Source organism: Nicotiana sylvestris, chromosome 2, assembly GCF_000393655.2.
Source record: "Nicotiana sylvestris chromosome 2, ASM39365v2, whole genome shotgun sequence".
Classification (NCBI taxonomy): Eukaryota; Viridiplantae; Streptophyta; class Magnoliopsida; order Solanales; family Solanaceae; genus Nicotiana; species Nicotiana sylvestris.
Genome location: NC_091058.1, coordinates 89,486,106 through 89,503,903, shown reverse-complemented (window position 1 = coordinate 89,503,903; position 17,798 = coordinate 89,486,106). Strand labels below are relative to the sequence as shown.

At 37.0% G+C, this 17,798-nt stretch overlaps 4 protein-coding genes across 4 annotated transcripts; all 4 read right to left on the bottom strand.

Annotated features, from left to right (window-relative positions):
* Window positions 1-844: 844 nt before the first annotated feature.
* Window positions 845-3,121, bottom strand: LOC104233148 (dammarenediol 12-hydroxylase-like). Its single transcript, XM_070166125.1, has 3 exons — window positions 2,170-3,121; window positions 1,335-1,418; window positions 845-1,249 (listed from the first exon to the last, which is right to left on the bottom strand). The coding sequence occupies exons 1-2, from the start codon at window positions 3,119-3,121 to the stop codon at window positions 1,390-1,392; spliced, it is 981 nt and encodes a 326-aa protein (XP_070022226.1). The 3' UTR covers window positions 845-1,249; window positions 1,335-1,389.
* A 762-nt stretch (window positions 3,122-3,883) lies between these two features.
* On the bottom strand, window positions 3,884-5,864 carry LOC104233147 (protein rough sheath 2 homolog). The gene has a single exon (XM_009786471.2). It carries the CDS (start codon window positions 5,350-5,352, stop codon window positions 4,219-4,221), a length of 1,134 nt encoding a protein of 377 aa, XP_009784773.1. The 5' UTR covers window positions 5,353-5,864; the 3' UTR covers window positions 3,884-4,218.
* Window positions 5,865-9,874: 4,010 nt separating this feature from the next.
* LOC104233146 (geranylgeranyl pyrophosphate synthase 7, chloroplastic-like) lies at window positions 9,875-11,949 on the bottom strand. Its single transcript, XM_009786470.2, has one exon. The coding sequence runs from the start codon at window positions 11,209-11,211 to the stop codon at window positions 10,093-10,095; it is 1,119 nt and encodes a 372-aa protein (XP_009784772.1). The 5' UTR covers window positions 11,212-11,949; the 3' UTR covers window positions 9,875-10,092.
* Window positions 11,950-12,020: 71 nt separating this feature from the next.
* Window positions 12,021-13,651, bottom strand: LOC104233145 (geranylgeranyl pyrophosphate synthase, chloroplastic-like). The gene has a single exon (XM_009786469.2). The coding sequence runs from the start codon at window positions 13,266-13,268 to the stop codon at window positions 12,177-12,179; it is 1,092 nt and encodes a 363-aa protein (XP_009784771.1). The 5' UTR covers window positions 13,269-13,651; the 3' UTR covers window positions 12,021-12,176.
* Window positions 13,652-17,798: the final 4,147 nt, after the last annotated feature.

Below are 17,798 nucleotides of genomic sequence, written 5' to 3'. Positions count from 1 at the left end.
ATGACGGAGACGTCATAATGAAACAGTCACTTCATGACTGACTTAGCTACAAAAAAGCCCTAAAAACCGCTAAAGAGTCGCAGACCTAATCGACAAAGGCCACGTGGCATATGCATTAAATGGAAGTGACATACGATGCGTTGGTTCTGAAGAAGCCACAATGATACATGGGAAACGGCAGCAAAAATTCTCGCCATAAATACATACCACTTCCCAAATATTCAATTACAGAATATTCGGCAAGTGGGGGAACTATCTGTATTAGTAGAAAATAAATATGACACGTGGATCACTAAGAAGGTGACAGCTGGAATATTGCTTTAGAAGATGCATGAGATACAAGAGGTACGAGCAAATCACTCACGAGATGAAAGGTTGCAGTTGCTCATATCTAAATCATTTAGTAAATATGGGTTGAATGAATCAAGACAGTAAGAAGGGGAAGATTCACGAACCTCTAATGGATGAGGAAGAAGAATTGGAACCATTACAAAATCTCCATAAACAGTTATGATTGTCAATTATAACGGTGCATTAATGTCAATAATGTTCATAAAGATTCGGCCATAAAAGGGAGGAAACATTATACTTGTAAATTCCTATACAAGGGAAGAGAATTTGCAATCAGTTTCTCTATATTGACTTTAATTGAAAAATTACGAAATTTCTTGATTTTTAGTAACCTGAGTTCTTCTAAAAATAGGCTTTGATCGAAAGATATATTTTTGGGTTAAACAGTTTCATCCTTAGCCAAAGAGTGTTAATCCATTTACACTTTAGAGATTGAGACTGATGGTCTGGACCTTCGCTACTGCTAGTTGTGCTATGTCTTTGGTTCATTACAATCAGGGGAAATTCTTGAAATGCATTAAGCACATGAACTCAACAAGAATACAAGAAAAGCAAACAAATTAATTAATGTAGCAGTAGCTGTAAAGTACAATATTACTCAGGTTTTGTGAGGGTAAATGCGAACAGGAAGCCCTTGAGCAGGTCTTGGAGTTGGAGCTAAGACAAGTTTCTCATCTGGTATCAGCTTCTCCCATCTAAACTTTGTTACTACATTGTGCATAAAAACAAGAGCCACCATTCGGAAATACTCATTTTCAGGGCACATTCGCGGCCCTCCTCCAAATGGAACAAACATATAAGGAGCCGGTCCATTCCCTTGAAACCTCGTAGGGTCAAATTTATCTGGATTCTGAAAGCAGTCTGGGTTTCTATGGGTGTCATCTGCTATCCAGTGTAACTGCATATATCACGAATCGAATTCTCAGCTTTATCAATACCATAAAATCTAGCTAAAAGAGAAAAACATTGATGTAGGAGCTTACCTTCCATCCCTTTGGGATCATGTAACCACCATATGTGATGTCTTCAGTAGCCTCTCTAAATGCTCCATGTATTGGAGGTGCCAGCTGTTGGGATAAAATAAATAATCCCGTCCAGGAATAATATCCACAGCAAATAATAATAACACAAGAGAGTAACAATGACACCAAATATTTTAGCGGGATAAAATACAATATTCGAGTGTAGCAATATTACCACTATAATATTACAACTCAGTAGTGTCAAGAGACTACTACAACTTTGAAAAAAATAACACTCTTTATATAAAACACATCACTACAATATTGCTACCACTCACTAGTTATCTCACAGACAACAATCTGTGGATTACTCTCTCTAACTTTTATTGTTTCTCTCCTATTTTGGTGTGATTCAAATGAAGAAACGAGGTTGCTATTTATAGGAAAAGTTTCCTTGTTTTCAGTCAATTATGGCATGCTTTGAAAGTTTGTTTTCAGTCAATCATGACATGCTTTGACAACTTGCAATTGTGCAAATTAATTGCATCAGAAATGTAGGCGCCTACCTTTGCTTTTCTCTTATCCAATCACGTTTTTTTTTTCTTTTTCATTTGTTATTTTTATTTAGGGACTCTACACCAGCCTCATCACTTCACTCGCAACATTCCACGAATATCTCATTTTCCTTAAATCCTCCCAATTTAGCAAATCATTTGCCCTTTTTGAGTTGGCTATTGCCATTTGCTCTGCTCCAAGTATATGCCCGGGTGGAATTAGTTAGCTTTGTGTCTGTGCCATTGAGGATTTGTTAACACGGAAATTTAGGCAAGTGATTTAAAGTAGTAAATGTTCATACCTTTGAGGACCTCAGAGTACAGATCAGGATAGTCAGCCATGTATTTCGTTATAATGGTTATTGCAGCATTAACGGTGCTATAGCCACCGTGAAGTAAGCCAACAATATAGCTAGCGATATCGGATTCGTTCAGAAATTGTTCTTGCTCATTTGTGGCCTGGAGCATCTGAGACAAAATGTCATCTGGTACTGCATTTCTATTCTCTGATAGCTCACTTTTCCTCTGATTGATGATTTCTTGAACCTCCTTACGCATTATCTTGGATGCTCGGACAGCTCGGTTGAAAGTGGGTCCTGGTAAATTGATAGACATAGAGAGCACACCAGAGGCAATATCCTCAATATACTTAGACAGTCGTTCAACCTTCTCTGCATCATCAATGCTTAGGAATAATTTGCAGTCCAATGAGAATATGCACTTCCTAACTGCAGGTAAAACCTTAATTTGTGGGCGATTCCAGTCCGTCTGAAGATGGCGTCTCAAAATATCATCGGCTACGCCTACAAATCTTTGAAGAGACTCTGATCTGAGAGGCGCTGATAGCAATTTGCGCGTGCTTGCAAAGTCCTCGTGATTAGCTTTCTTATGAGTCTTGGGAAATATTCTGTCAATAGAACTCGGCCACCAGACTTGGACTAGCTTATTCTCATTTGAGAATAGAAACTTGTTGCCCTTAGCACCAGATAAGATCACCATTGGATGCCCAATCAATGAGGTGCTGAAAATATTTGAAGAGTATTTGCTCCTTCTTTGTGTTAGAAACTTGACTAGGCTCCCATTTTTGACATTGGACAAATAATCCAACGTTTCACCCACAAAAGGCCACCCAAAACTTCCTGGAGGAAGATCATTAGCAGCAGCTTGTCTTGAATGTGGCTGCTTGCTTTTGTTAATGAAATAGTAATATAGAAGAAAAGAAAAGAGAAGGCTGTTACCAAGAAGGAAAACCATTAAGAGGAATCCTATTGAATTGACCACATAGGGGTAGCTAGAGGTATGTCGGATGTATTTTAAGCTTTCAGATGGAGGAAGGAATACATTAAAAAATGCTTAACTAGAGAGGCATTGGGGCAAGGGCTTCTTGAAGTTTATATAATATATGGTTACTTTGATTTAATCAAACTGTTAGCTTGTGAAATATGAAGAGTTGACTCTTTATGATCCTACAACATACGCCATGTTACTATGGGTTCAGGATTCTAAAACAAAATAGTTAGTGGGCCGAATAAATTATTTATACATGGAGTTTTTTACACAAAATACAAGTGTAATGACTATTCTTTATTGGTCCAAACATTAAGAAAATCTTGCGAGTTCCCGATCATTTAGCCTTTTATTTTCCTTAAAGAAATGATGTAAATCAATAAGGAACACAAGCATAAGAGCTCCAAGCTTCAAGCTGCACATGCACAGTTTTCATTACTTAGGCTTTATCCAGAAAACATGCTATTTATAAGCAAACCAATAAACTTTGTAAGAGAAAACTTGACGTTGAGAGGAATATGAGTTGTGACTAAGGATCTTTTTAATCATGACAACAAGAACAACAACCCAGTAAGATCCCATAAGTGGAGTCCGGGGAGGTTAGTGTATACGCATGTCTTGCCTCTGTTTCCGATGGACCCTCGGCTTAAGAAAACGAAAAGAGACAATACATCAATACCATCAACAAAAACCCATAGAAATAATATCAACATCACAAGAACCAGTAAATAAATGGAAAGCAGAAATAATAACTAGTAAATAAGGCCCCACAATATGAAAACGAATGAGTAATGTAAATATTAACATTGACCACTAGCAGTCTAATACTAAATCCTATGATATGCTCAACCACCTCTTAACCTAGAAACTTAAACTTAATGCACGACCTTCACAACTTCTTTTTAACATGACTAAATTAGCAAATTTTATCATCAACACACACTTCATCCACAAAATCATCTTTAGGATCACAAGGATGAGAACATGAAAGCTATAACACAGCACACTAATGATACTAGCAGTAGTTTCTAAAAGGTTAACATGGTAATGCCAGTCTTTAAATTCTAATGCTTGTCCTGGGATACAATATTTCCAACCCCATTAACATGACTATGAAATCCACTTTGTTCAATAAGTTTAGCCAACTTCAATTGCTTACTACCCCAAGCTTCAATTAACTTTGCTTCTTTAGCCTCTGCATCTCTCTGTAATGCACTGAGTTGATCTTTATATTCCCTCTCCATTCTTTCAATAAAAGCCATTTCCTCTTCACGTAAACACCTCCTCTTTGCTTCTATTTCCTCCGTTTTCTCTCTCCTTTTTCTAGCTTTCTCTGACTCTAGCTGTTGCTCCAGCCGGTTCAGTCTCCAAGTTGCCTCCTTTTTATGCTGTACCCAGTTCTGTCTTCCTTCTTCCAGCTCTTTGCAGTACTGGATTAGGGTGCCCAGTTGCGGAACCGGATAAAACCGGCTTGTCAAACCATATTCCGGTTGCACCTGTTCATGCACACGCAACACCGGTTCAGACGGTGTAAGGGTGAGACTAACAGAAGGAGATGGAGCAGAAGATGATGCATTAGCTGCTGAGTTCATCCACGGTGGAATAGTGGTGGAATTCACCGGTTCATTCATAGCAGCAGGGTTTAAAGACAGAACCGGTGGCGGTTCAAGATTTGGCATGATATTAATAGCTGGCAAAGGCAAAGGAGGCTGAAAAGCAAATATCTTTGGCTGCACGTACTTCTCTGCAAAAGTCTCCAAAATATGATCGTACTTCCCGGAAACTGCTCCCTCCGGCGACCCACCACCGGAGACGGCGGAAATAGACGGTGGATCAGCGTAATCTTGAAGTTTCTGTGATTTCTGAAGCTGCTTAAGCTGTTTCTCTTTGAAAACTTCCCACCACTTGCCTAATCTTTTAGCAGTACGACCAGGGACTTCAGCTGCAATTTTCTTCCACTTATTACCGTACTTTGCCTGAAGAGAAATGACAAGATTTTGTTCTTCTGGGGTTAAAGATCCTTTCTTTATCCCAGGTTTCAAGTAGTTTTTCCAACGTTCAAGGCATGATTTTGGGTCCCTGTCAAGAGTTCTACCCATGCGTTTAGAAATGAGGTTCCATTCTTTAGGTCCATATTGCTTCACGTAAGCTCCTAACAGTGCGTCTTCTTCTGGCCGCCACCTTTGACGCTCCTTCATTTCCAAGCCATACCCACTATATTTTCTTTAACTTCTCATTCTGGTTGTATTTACAAAGGAAAAAGATAAAGAAATGCCTTATCTTGAAGAAAGAGTTTGGCGTTTGGCTAGTAAGTAATTGCTGCCTTTGGTTACTCACTGCAGTTTTACAGTGCTACATTACGGTACTAGTCACTATAGTGTTATATTTAGGGTATGAAAATGAGAGTGAGATTAAAGTAAAACTGTATTTGGGTAGGCAATAGAAGCCTAATTGGGGAAACTGGGAATCAGTAGGACAGAAACGACAGCGGGGTAAAACAGTGAGAGTAAAGGTGAAAGAGGAACTGGCATGGCAGACAAAGTCAGAATTGTGGTGGACAAGACAGGTCAGGAATCCCTGGTTTTTGTACAGTGTGTAAACGGAAATAAGGATACTCCATTGTCTTTTAAGTTTGTGCAAATTTCGCTTAGTTCTCAGTATCTTCTCCGCTAGGCATAATTAGGGGTGTGCATTTGAATCGGTTTATTGATTAATCGAATCGATTATTTGGTATCGGTTTGTCGATTTATCGATTTCGATTTCGATTTTGTCCTCTTCGGTTATCGACTTATCGATAAATCGATAAGATATACTAAAAAGACAAAAAATAACTAATTTTTTTTTACCCTTATTCTATAATACTCTTCCCTTTACCCCTAACCCTATTATTTCCTCTACCACATTTAAGGAATGATCATATTTAAAGCTCAAGGTAATGAAGTTCAAATTAATAGAAAACATAATTAGCTGTGATGATGTATTTTTTTTATACCGTTGTAGTCTTGGTGGCATACATTTGATCCCTTACTTTAATTTCGTTGCATGTGCTTGTTGACACAATTTTTATGTTATAAACGGTGTTCGTCTTATTTTAGCTTCTTTTTGTCCATATTAGTTAGGCGTGTTTATAGCGATATACTTTCCATGGAATCCCGCAAATTTTCTTATTGGTGTAATCGATAAGCCCCAAAATCGATAAATCAAAATCGAAAAAATCGGAACCTTATTGAAACGACAACGATAAGCATATGTACAAATCGATAATCGATAAGTAATTATCGATAAGGGTCAAAATCGAAGCGATAAATCGAATGCACACCTCTAGGCATAATAATAACTTTCTAGCTCATCTTAACATACACAAATGTAAAACTATTTTACATTAACTTCTATAAAAGGATACATCGAATAATAAATGGAACAGTCATGTAATGGTATGATTAAACCAAAATTAAGTTCCTATATAATTTGTAACTACGCACTGAAATATTAAAACAAAGATCTAGATAAATTGTCTCTTCAGATGGCCAACAAGCTGTCGTTGTAGTATAGTGTTAAGTATTCCCGCCTGTCACCCTGGTGACCCGGGTTCGATCCCCGGCAATGGCGCATCTCATTTTTTGAGTGTATTTCCTTTTCCAGCGGGTTGCCTATTCTCATGTCCTTCCTACTACGTTCCCTTTTCTTCTTCTAATTTTTTTTTTCCCAAACATAAAATATTTACCAAACCTGATATAGTTGTTAACAACCATAACCATAAGCAGCCACAACGAGCTTCCTGAGTACTAGTTGCATTGCTGTGTGCATGATTGTTGAAAGATCTAGGTCTGCTGTTTTTAAAATTTAGGGGATAGCCATGAATCTTGTAACACTTCTCAATGGTATGTTCTGGCTTCTTACAATATCTGCAAATGAGATTGGTAGGATTATTCCTCTTATAATCCTGATGTTGAGTCTGATTGTTCTTGAGTCCATTGGTTGTGTTTCCTTGATTATTGTTAAACTTGTATTGTCCTTGACTGGTATTCTGCCCAGTAACAGTAAAGGAGCTTGAATCACTAGGATAATTTCCCAAAGGTTGTATACTTCTCTGCCTTTCCTCTTGTAATAGAAGAAAGTAAGCTCTATCAATATCTGGTGAAGGATTCATCATCATTATGCTTCCTCTACATGCAGTGTATGATTCATTCAGACCCATTAGGAATTGAACTAACTTCTGTCTCTCTTCAAGTGCATTGTTTTTCTCCGATGCACTACATTTACACTCTGCACAGCTGCATACAACTCTAGCATCAAGTAGCTCAATTTCATCCCAAATTGCTTTCATATTATTGAAATAGGTTGCAATGTTGTTTGATCCTTGCACAGTTTCTACTAATTGTTTTTGCAATTCAAATAGATGTACTAGATTCGATTGTCCATATCTCTTCTCAAGTTGTTTCCATAAATCGTGTGCAGATCTAGAGTGGATCACACTGGATCTGATTTCTCTTGTAAGTGAATTCAACAGCCAAGCAGAAACCATGTCATTACAACGAGTCCAAAGGCTAAAAAAGCAGAATTCTCCTTTGGTTTTGGCAAAGTTCCATCAAGGAAGCAAAGCTTATTCTTAGCAGATATTGACACTAATACTGATTTTCTCCATGAGCCATATCCAGTTCCATCAGAAGCACTGAAAACCAATGCCCTACCTGGTGAATCTGAAGCATGAAGATAATATGGCTGAAGATGATCGATCTTTTCCATTGTGGCAGAAGCGGAAAGTCCAGAATCTGAAGTATCTTCCTCCAGAACCATGATCGAAGTGCTGAGTTTTGGAAATCTGACAAAGAACCTTGAGTTGTATGGAAAATTCTAGAAGAATCTAGACAAAGAGAGCACGTGCTCTGATACCATGTGAAAATTAGAGAGAGAAATATTGCAAAATGAGAAATTGTATTCCTTTCCAAAACTGAAAGTGTATCTGTACAAGTTCCTATTTATATACATGTGTACTACTCTATCAATTAATATCTGGCATAACTAATCTACAGCTAGCTAGCTAACTCATATGTGTGGAACATGGAAAATTACATAAATATCCCTAGCTATTCTACAGCTAAGATATAACACACTTGTGTGTTTAGACATCTACTGATGAGTACACATGGCATAGGAGAGCAGTCATCTCCTAAGCTTATCAACCCAAACATTAACCCATATCTCTGATAACATCAGCCTCACCATAGTGTTTATCTCTAACCTCAACACTTCCCTCATCTACTTTCTGTACACCCCCAAAATATCGAAGGTAATATTCTTATTTAGGAGGGAAAAGACAGGAAGGGATGGGAGAAGAAACGAACACTAGTATTGATTTGAATCTTTGTTAAATATAGGTTCTCTAGAGAACCAGCAAGCAGTTGTTGTAGTATAGTGGTGAGTATTCCGGCCTGTCACCCGGGTTCGATCCCCGACAACGGCGCATTTTCTTTTTTAAGCCGTATGTCTTTTCCAGCGATTTCCCTTTTTCCTGTGAGCCGTACTAGCTTCCATTTTTCCTTCTTCTTTTTTCCCCCAATAAAAATAGGAGCAAAAGGTAAAAAGATATCCGCCAAACCTAACATAGTAACATCCATAAACATAAGCAGCCCCAACTAACATAGTAAAAATCATTGACTGTGTGATATGTGGACTTTCATCCTCCATCAATTTTATTCAAAGGATATGTTTCCCATTAGCTTTCCCCCCGCCCTCCCCCTTTTGGAAAGAGCCTCAAATTAAGTTCTAATTTAGGTGAAACAAGTATGGTGCTATAGGAGATGCTCCATTCGTTCTCCTATGCTCGCTTACGCTTAGGGATGGCAATACAAGTTGGTGGGAGAAGGGTCTCTATTTGAATTTGAGGCAGTTTAGCCACATTGTACGCTCTTTCTTCCCTTCAACCTGTAGCTATGACGTAAGGCTGATTTTTCTTCTCTTCCTTTACGGCTTTACTTGGAGAGTTTTAGCTTGTGGGAACCACATATGTCAATTAATACTAAGTATCTTTCTTTTATCTGAAATTATTGAGCTTGTTTAGATTCCTGGGCTGTTTTTTCTTTATTTTTTCCTTTGCAGTATTCTAAATTCATTTTTTTTTTTAACTTTTTCAAAATTTTATTTGAACCTCAACTTAACACATACCGTTATAGTTAATATATTTAAAGCAAATCCACAAAACACAAACAAGAATGACAATAGAAAGTAGGGAGAGACATGATATTGAATCATTAAATTAAATATTAAATAGATTAAAAGTGCAACGTCCACATATTCCAAAATAAAAGCACTGCCGGCCCCGCCCCATTTAAATCTTCCCCTGCCTTGTCCCTTTTAGAGTTTGCCCTGGCCCGCCCATTTAGAGTTTACCCTGGCCCGCCCCAATTGCCATCCCTAGTTCATACTAGTAGTTATGCTGCTGAGTAATTTAAAGTTTACCTAGCAAGCAAGCTAAAATTTGTGCTAAGCAAGCTATATGACTAGCTTATATAGTTTGGTAAGTGTAGACCTGCAAAAGTTAATGAGATTAAGTGCATGCAAAATTTCTGTTTTTCTATCACTCTTATCTTAGTTTTTATCCCTCTTTTGATTTTACCACTCAAGCTCTTTGCCGGCTGTTAAGTGCTTGCCAAAACCTGCTGTATTACAACATTGCTAGTTAATAATCATTTTCCCACTCCAATGAAAAAGCAAAGCAGATTTCAGCAAACAGGTGAAGTTTGACATATGAAGGCAAGATTGAGTACATTGTCCCTTTAGACATTAGAAGGGTCAGTTTCAGATGGAGAAATTAAGCAGCACCCATATTTCCTGATATAACTCAAGGAACTGAAAGAGCTCCACTCCCTACTTACTTAGATTTAAAAAAATGCTCACAACTACAGTTAAATAATACAGGCATAATCATCCTAAAGAGATCATTTTTGCCGATGAAGAACGAAATCTGCCATAGCAAGTAATGGAGCTGCCTTTTCTGGATCAAAACCAACAAGCTGCTCCTTAGCTTCCTTGCTAAGGTTTTGAGCATATTCTTTGGACTTTTCAATGCCAATCATCTTTGGGTACGTCAACTTGTTTGCCAACAAATCCTTCCCTGCTGTCTTTCCTAATTGCTCAGAGGATTTAGTCACATCAAGAATGTCATCCACAACCTGAAACAGCAGCCCAATACACTGAGAGAACTTTCTGAGTCTATTAATTTCCTCATCGGTTGCACCACCAACCATTGCTCCTACAATGACCGCGGCCTCTGCAAAGTCTGCTGTCTTGTGACGATGAATATACTCGAGCTCTTCTAATCCAGTATCAGATTCACCTCCAGACAGCAAGTCAAGTACCTGGCCAGCCGCTGCCCCCTCTGGCCCAATCAACCTTGCTAGTTCTCCGATAGCACGAACCATTGTTTTCGGGTGCACCCCTTTAGTGGCTGTTGCCATATGCTCAAATGCTAAGGCAACAAGGGAATAACCAGCTAGAACAGTGACATTTTCGCCAAATACCTTGTGATTAGCGAGCTTACCTCGACGGAGATTATCGTTGTCCATGCAGGGAAGGTCGTCGTGCATCATACACATAGCGTGTATCATCTCCATTCCGCAAGCAGCAGGCATCGCTGTTGATTCTTGGCCACCAACAAGCTCACAGGCAGCTATGCAGAGTACAGGGCAAACCCGCTTGCCTTCGGAAAGGAGCGAATATCTCATTGCTTCATGGAACTTGAGGGGTTCTCTGAGTGGGACAGCAGCATCTAAGGCTCGATTGACTGAGTTGATCTTTTGATACATGTAACTTTTGAAATCAAAGACAGTTTTTGTCTTTCCAGCTTCTCTGAATGTGTTTTCACTTTTGATAACTTCAGCTTCATTCTTGGCAATATCCCTGCTATTACAAAAGGCTCTTACTTTTGGGAGGAATAGAGCTTCTGCTGTTTCCTGTGAAGAAAGAAGCAACTTTGTTCCTGCAGATCTGGATCTACTTGGAGCAGCTCTTTTACTAAGATTTGCAAGATTGTGGGTTACTCCTTTTAGAATAGACATGGCTCTGAACTTGAGAAGTCCGATAAACTTCTTCACTAATCTGGTGAATTACTATTTAACTTACTATAATATGATGGATTTACTGAGGAACAAGCATTCAAGCCAAAGCAGGAGGCTAGAAGATATCTCAAAATAAAGCCACCTACTTTGGCCTAATTTTATATTATTAATTGGATGAGTTTCTAATATACAGACCTAAAATTTATGGGACCCTGATATAATGAGTTCTTTGCTAAATTCTTCATACCTTTAGAGGATGAGTGGAAGATTTCATCTACCTGATTGTCTCATTCTCAGACAGGAGAAATTTTTTGCCAAAGTGTGAGCCACAAAAGAAAACTATCAATATTCAACAGGCAGATCCAGTTGGAAAGTAAGTCAAGCTTATTTGGCACATTCAATAACCTATAAAAGGTTCAAGTTTATATAAAGCATGTGAAATTGACAAGGTACCAAACAAAACTATACTATATTATACTAATCACAGAAAATGCAGGAATATTTGAAATTATGAATGAAGAATCCTGACTGACGAGAAGACAATGGAGATAGGACCAATTACAGGTCATCTTTGGATTTAAAACATGGCCATAAAATCCTGACCATGACTCGTGGTACCATAGCTTAGGTCATAGAAGGGAGATGCAAGAAATAATAATAGTAAAAGTTGATTTGTAAGAGCTTATAAGCTAACAATCAAAGTAAGAAAGAGAGTTAACAACCAATGGACAAATACATCCACAGGTAATGATGTGAATAAGGATTTATTCCCTCCACATCCATTGTTAAAAACATGAAAATTCTTCAGGTGGGGGAAAATAGAAATGTGTATTGGGCCATTATTTCATTCAAGATATTAGAAGTTTGAAACTTTACAGATCACTCATGTTTTCACCTTCTATTTAACTTCTAAATCTTCAAATGTACAAATTGATTGACCATAATTCCAATCCTGTTGTTACAATTTAATTCTCTCTATAAGCAATATAATTTGCTAAAGCAATCAAAGGAGCTGCTTTCTCTTGATCAAATCCAGCAAGCTGAGCTTGAGCCTCTTTGTTTAACTCCTCAGCGAACTCCCTTGACTTGTCAATACCAATCAGTTTGGGATAAGTTACCTTATCAGCAACTAAGTCCTTTCCTGCGGTTTTCCCCAATTGTTGAGAAGACTTTGTAACATCAAGAATATCATCCACAACCTGAAATAACAACCCAATACATCTTGCAAACTTCCTTAATTTTTCCACTTCTTCATCATCTGCCCCTCCTAATATAGCCCCTAACACCACTGACCCTTCTAATAAAGCTGCAGTCTTGTGCAAATGAATGAACTCTAAATGCTTCAAATCAACATCAGAAACCCCCTCTGAAATTATATCTACAACTTGTCCAGCTACAAGTCCCTCTGCACCAATACACTTAGCTAACTCACCAACCACCCTCACAATCCTATGTGAAGGAACCCCTTTTGTTCGAGTAGCAATGTGCTCAAAAGCCAATGCAAGAAGTGCATCCCCTGCTAAAACAGCTACATCCTCACCATAAATCTTGTGATTTGTAGGCTTCCCTCTTCTAAGATCATCATTATCCATACAAGGAAGATCGTCATGAATTAAAGACATGGTATGAATCATCTCAACAGCACAAGCTGCAGGCATAGCTATGGATTCATCTCCACCAACAAGTTCACAAGAGGCTATACACAACATGGGTCGGATTCTTTTCCCACCAGCAAGAAGAGAATATCTCATGGATTCATGAATCTTGACTGGTTCCTTAATCAAGACTGAAGATTCCAAAGCCCTGTTCACAGAATTAGCTTTTTCAAGAACGTAATCATTGAACTCCATTGCTTGTTTTTTCTTGTTCTTGCTTTCATCAGTTTGTTGTTTTGTTGTAAGAAGAGCTGAGACAGAAAGCGGGGAAGGGTTGTTGGTGGAGAATTTGATCTTCAGATGAGTAGGTAAGAATCCATGAGAGTAAAATCTGGATCTGCCGTTATTTCCAAGGGCAAAATAGGTGTTGCCCCATGTTGTAATTGCTGTAGAAAGACTCATTCTTTCAGCTCTAATTGTTTGGCTTCGTGAAAAATGAAGAAGAAGGTTTCAGACCAGCAAATTAAAAGACTCCACCACTACTGGGTACTGACAAACTGCACATATAAAAGTTTGTTTAAATTGCTGGGGTGTCCCAATTTGAGATCTAGGATTTATTTAAGTTTGGCAAGAAATCATAGTGGGAATTGAGAAGGGCGACAGCAATTTAGATAGAGCTGTTTTTAAATGAGAAAAAGTGGTGAAGGAATGGTGCCATTTCCTACAATTGGCTACAAAAGTCCCACAAAAGTGTAAGCATTATTGGTTCGTCCATTTTCTCCGCTCGTGTTTCGTCCATTTTCTCCACTCGTGCAACCTTATTCTTTCATTTTTTTCATTACTATGGATATATTAAAAAGTCCTGAGGTAATGGAGCTCTTATAATAGACATTTGTTAGGTTGCATTTGGTTCTTACCGGCAAATGAAGCTATCATATTATTATTTTTTAGAATTTTTACCTAGTTATATTATAATAGAAACTTATTTACCACATTTATTTAGGTTCCTTATTAATTACTTTGTATTTCTATATTTACAAGCTATATACAAAACTATAAAAAAGAAAAAAAAAATCAAGAATCCTTAATTTCAGCGTGTCAGTTATACGACACTCACTCTCGTTTCCAATAACCCTCCCCTACATTTAAGATTCTGTTTTTTTTTTTCTCTTTCTTAATAATCGCCTAAAATCTCTCTTTTATTTTTATACCCCCTCCCCCAAATTTTCGATTCTTTTCCTTTTCCAAAGATTTTCAAACCTAATTTCTCTCTTTCTTACTAATCACCCAAAATCTCTATTTCTTATTGATACATTGCAGACGAAATTCGGAATATTGCTCTACAATCAAGTTGTGGGTAAGTTTTTAATCTTATTTTCTTTCTTTCTAAAATCTTTATTGTATGTGACTTGCAAATGATACATGAATACCCAAAACAATACTCGATACAATACCAATACGATTATATAAGATTTTTAGTGTAGAGTTGCGATTGAAACTTGAAGAGCATAAAGATCATAATTGTATCACAATTTTTCAGAAATGTATCGCGATTGTTTTATAATTGTATGTGTTTCATAATTATTGCAGGAATTGTATTACAAATGTATGATAATTATATATTAATTGTATATTGTTATGAGCAGTTGTGAGTTCGTGACCAATTTCACAGTTTGTATCACAAATATATGATAATTGTATATTAATTTATTAGTATTGTATCATGTATTATTTTGGGTATTAATGTACCAGATACAAGTTAGATACAATTGTGATACAAGTATGATACAATTATATTTTAAGATTAATGTATCTGATACAATTCAAATACAATTATGATACAGTTATCATACAATTCCTGAATATTTCTTCATTTTCAGTGTTACCTAGTCTCCTAGCAAAAGAACAATACAATTGATGATTTTTAATAATATAAAGTTATCAGCAGTGGTAGGAAGAGAGAAAATGAAGATTCTTGGCATAGATTAAGAGATTTTGATGTAGAAATAAGGAGAGAGAAGAGGAAAGGGGCAAAAAAAAAGATGTAATTGAATTCCTTAATTGAAGGCATTAATAATGGGGTGAGCGTCTTTTAAGGAGTAATATATACAATTTGTAAGAAAAAACTAGATACTTATTAAAAAACTACAAAACATAGATAACATAGATAAATAAGTTTCTAATATAGTATAGCTAGGTAAATATCCCTTATTTTTTGGAGGTTGGGCGAAATTGTTTTGTCATTGAAAGGCGGAAGCTATTGTTGTTAATTAATTTCTTGGGAGCTGGCAGGCAACAACCAAACATGAACAAGCTGTTAGGATCGAAATAATCAGGTGTCATGCGGAAGCTAGTAAAGCAAACCTTGAATGATGATAAATCAGATAATAAACATGACAACAAGTGGCACGTTAATACTTGTCCCGATTGGATGCTACGGGCCTCCAAATCTGATCTCCATCATTCAAATCAAAGACCAAGATGTTAAGAACACTCAGTCAAATTTCGCAGATAAAAATCATGATTACCGTCAAATAGGTTGCGGCTAGAACTAAACCTGCTTTGAACCTGTTTTGTTGCAGATTGTATTCTGACTATCCAACTTCAAATCATATTTTTCGATTCGTTAACCATTGGATCTGGCTAAAATTTTGACTGAGTATTTCTAGCATCTTGGTCTTTCATTTAAATGGTAAAGATCAGATTTGGATGCCCGTAGCATCCGATTTAGAGCCCCAAACAGTAGCTCTATTTTTGTGAATTCTCCTCTTTTTTCAATTGATTTATTATTGCTCTTGTTGCTATTATTGCTCCGTATTTGGCACTTGTTGTGTAGCCAATTTAGAGAACTTATGTAACTTTCTTATTGTTATAGTGTGGCTTTTTGGCTCTTTTTGATCCCCTATTTTTACCTGCGATTTGAAGGATTTTTCTTGTTAAAATTTGTTGTTCTTTATCTTCTTTATTTTTGGGTTCGCCTCTTCTTCGACATAACACTAGCTTTGTAGTTATATATATATATATATATATATATATATATATATTCAATATGGAAATATTACGCTGCAGTTCCAACAACAGGATCGTTTCAAAATGCAACTTTGTTTTTGGATGTACTCATTGGCAAAAATGCCGAAAATGTTGACAATCCCATTTGTATTCAGAGTGAAAGAATGATTTGGATGTCCAACAGTAATCAGAGGCGAATTCATGATTCGAATATTATAAGTTCAAGTTAGGAATTTGATTGTAACTTATTTAATTCAAGTCAATTACTCCCTTCGTGATGTTTTATGTTCAATACCACACAAGGGGGGAGGAGTGATTTTGTGTGGTGTCCAATTTTTTGCTTAAACTGATTATGGAAGGACCTGGTTCTTCGAAGTGTTCCTTAACCTACTATTGCAGAAATAGTAAATGCAGAAAGTAAAGAACACAAGTATTTTACGTGGAAAACATCTGGCTCAAAAGGTGAAAAAAGCACGACCTACTTCCTAGTAGGATTTTCCCAAACTCTCCACTAAATAACGGAGCCAAAAACTATATTTACAAAATACTTTTATAATCCTAGGATTAACTCTAATCCCGTTGTGGCAAACAACCTATAACTGTTACGACAACTTCAAGCTAACTCTAACTTGAATACTCTGAGTACTTATTACAATTGCCTCTAGATAAAGGTGAAAGGTACAATATGAAAACACTTACTATAATTGAACTAGAATAAAAGACAGGCACTTAGAACTGGTTCTTTTATTTAGTTCATGTAGCTTCAGGTTTGCACACTTGAATCACACGCGAATTGCTTGCAAAAATGCCTTGCTATTTTGCTCTCAATTCTTGTTTAAGTTCTGCGTTTGTGCATTTTCTGTAAAGTGAGAACATCCTGCAATTTATAAAGTTAGCAAATGAAGAAATAACTAAAGTTCTAATGCTACTTTTCCTTGGTGGAAGAGTTCTAATTGATCTCAACTTCTAACTCCTTTCCTATCTTGGACAGTGTTCTCTTTGAGTAAGGAGTCATTCTCCTTATCAATTATGCAACCTTTTTGATCAGGAGATATCAAATATGCCAAGTTAAGTTTATCTCATTCACGTGCATTCCACATGTTCGAATCTGACCGTTTCTATGCACCACAAGGGATGGACCTGGTTCATGCATGAGCTTCTTTGTCAATCTTCAAAACTAACCTTCACTTGGCCAACAAATTCCCCTTTTTTGATGATGACAAACTCTGTGCTTTTCATAAGCTTAGGACCTATTTCAACTTAGTTCAACATCAACACAATGCTAGAAACATTTTTCCTTTTTATCACTTATCATCAAGGACCAGATACATTAGGTTATAAACATCATTGTTCAAAGTATAAAGCACAAACTTTTTCCCCCTTTTGTCATCATCAAAAGTTGCATAAAAATGTGAGATAATCAGATTTTAAACTTACTCATGGCCACTGAGGCTACTTCAAATGCAAACATGGATTAATCATTATAGATCAAATTAAGAATTTCAACCATCAAAGAAATATAAAAAAACAGTTAGAGCAAAAATAGTGATTTTCATTGATGATTGATAAGATTCTATCACAAAGCATAAGAAGAAATAAAAATACTGAAAACATGAGTAAAAGAAACAAAAAGTTCTGAACTGCGTCACTGGTTGATCTACACTAGGCTAAGAGGCTTAAGGCTGGGAAGAATTTGGTGTTTGGTTTTTGACTTGGAGAAGTTTCAGCATATCTTGAAGGATGCCATCATTCTTCTCCTTTTCTCTTTCCAGCTCAGTTATGAGAGCATCTCTCTCGATCTCTACCTCAGTCAACCTCTTTTTCAGCCTCTCAATCTCAGCTTCCTTAGCCCCACTTTTTTGCACTAAGGCTCGTACCTTAATATTCACTGGTACATTCTTGGATAAACCAGGTTCTTTAGGAGTGGCATGGACTTCATAGTCACAAGCAAGCAGAGCATTTGCCCCAAAATGATCCTTGCAT

Bases quoted from the DNA above. Each gene is read 5' to 3' on its own strand.
- LOC104233148 (XM_070166125.1), bottom strand. From the start codon at position 3,121: ATGGTTTTCCTTCTTGGTAACAGCCTTCTCTTTTCTTTTCTTCTATAT. The intron at 1,419-2,169 runs GTATGAACATTT...TTATCCCAACAG, and splicing joins GTACTCTGAGGTCCTCAAAG to CTGGCACCTCCAATACATGG.
- LOC104233147 (XM_009786471.2), bottom strand. From the start codon at position 5,352: ATGAAGGAGCGTCAAAGGTGGCGGCCAGAAGAAGACGCACTGTTAGGA.
- LOC104233146 (XM_009786470.2), bottom strand. From the start codon at position 11,211: ATGTCTATTCTAAAAGGAGTAACCCACAATCTTGCAAATCTTAGTAAA.
- LOC104233145 (XM_009786469.2), bottom strand. From the start codon at position 13,268: ATGAGTCTTTCTACAGCAATTACAACATGGGGCAACACCTATTTTGCC.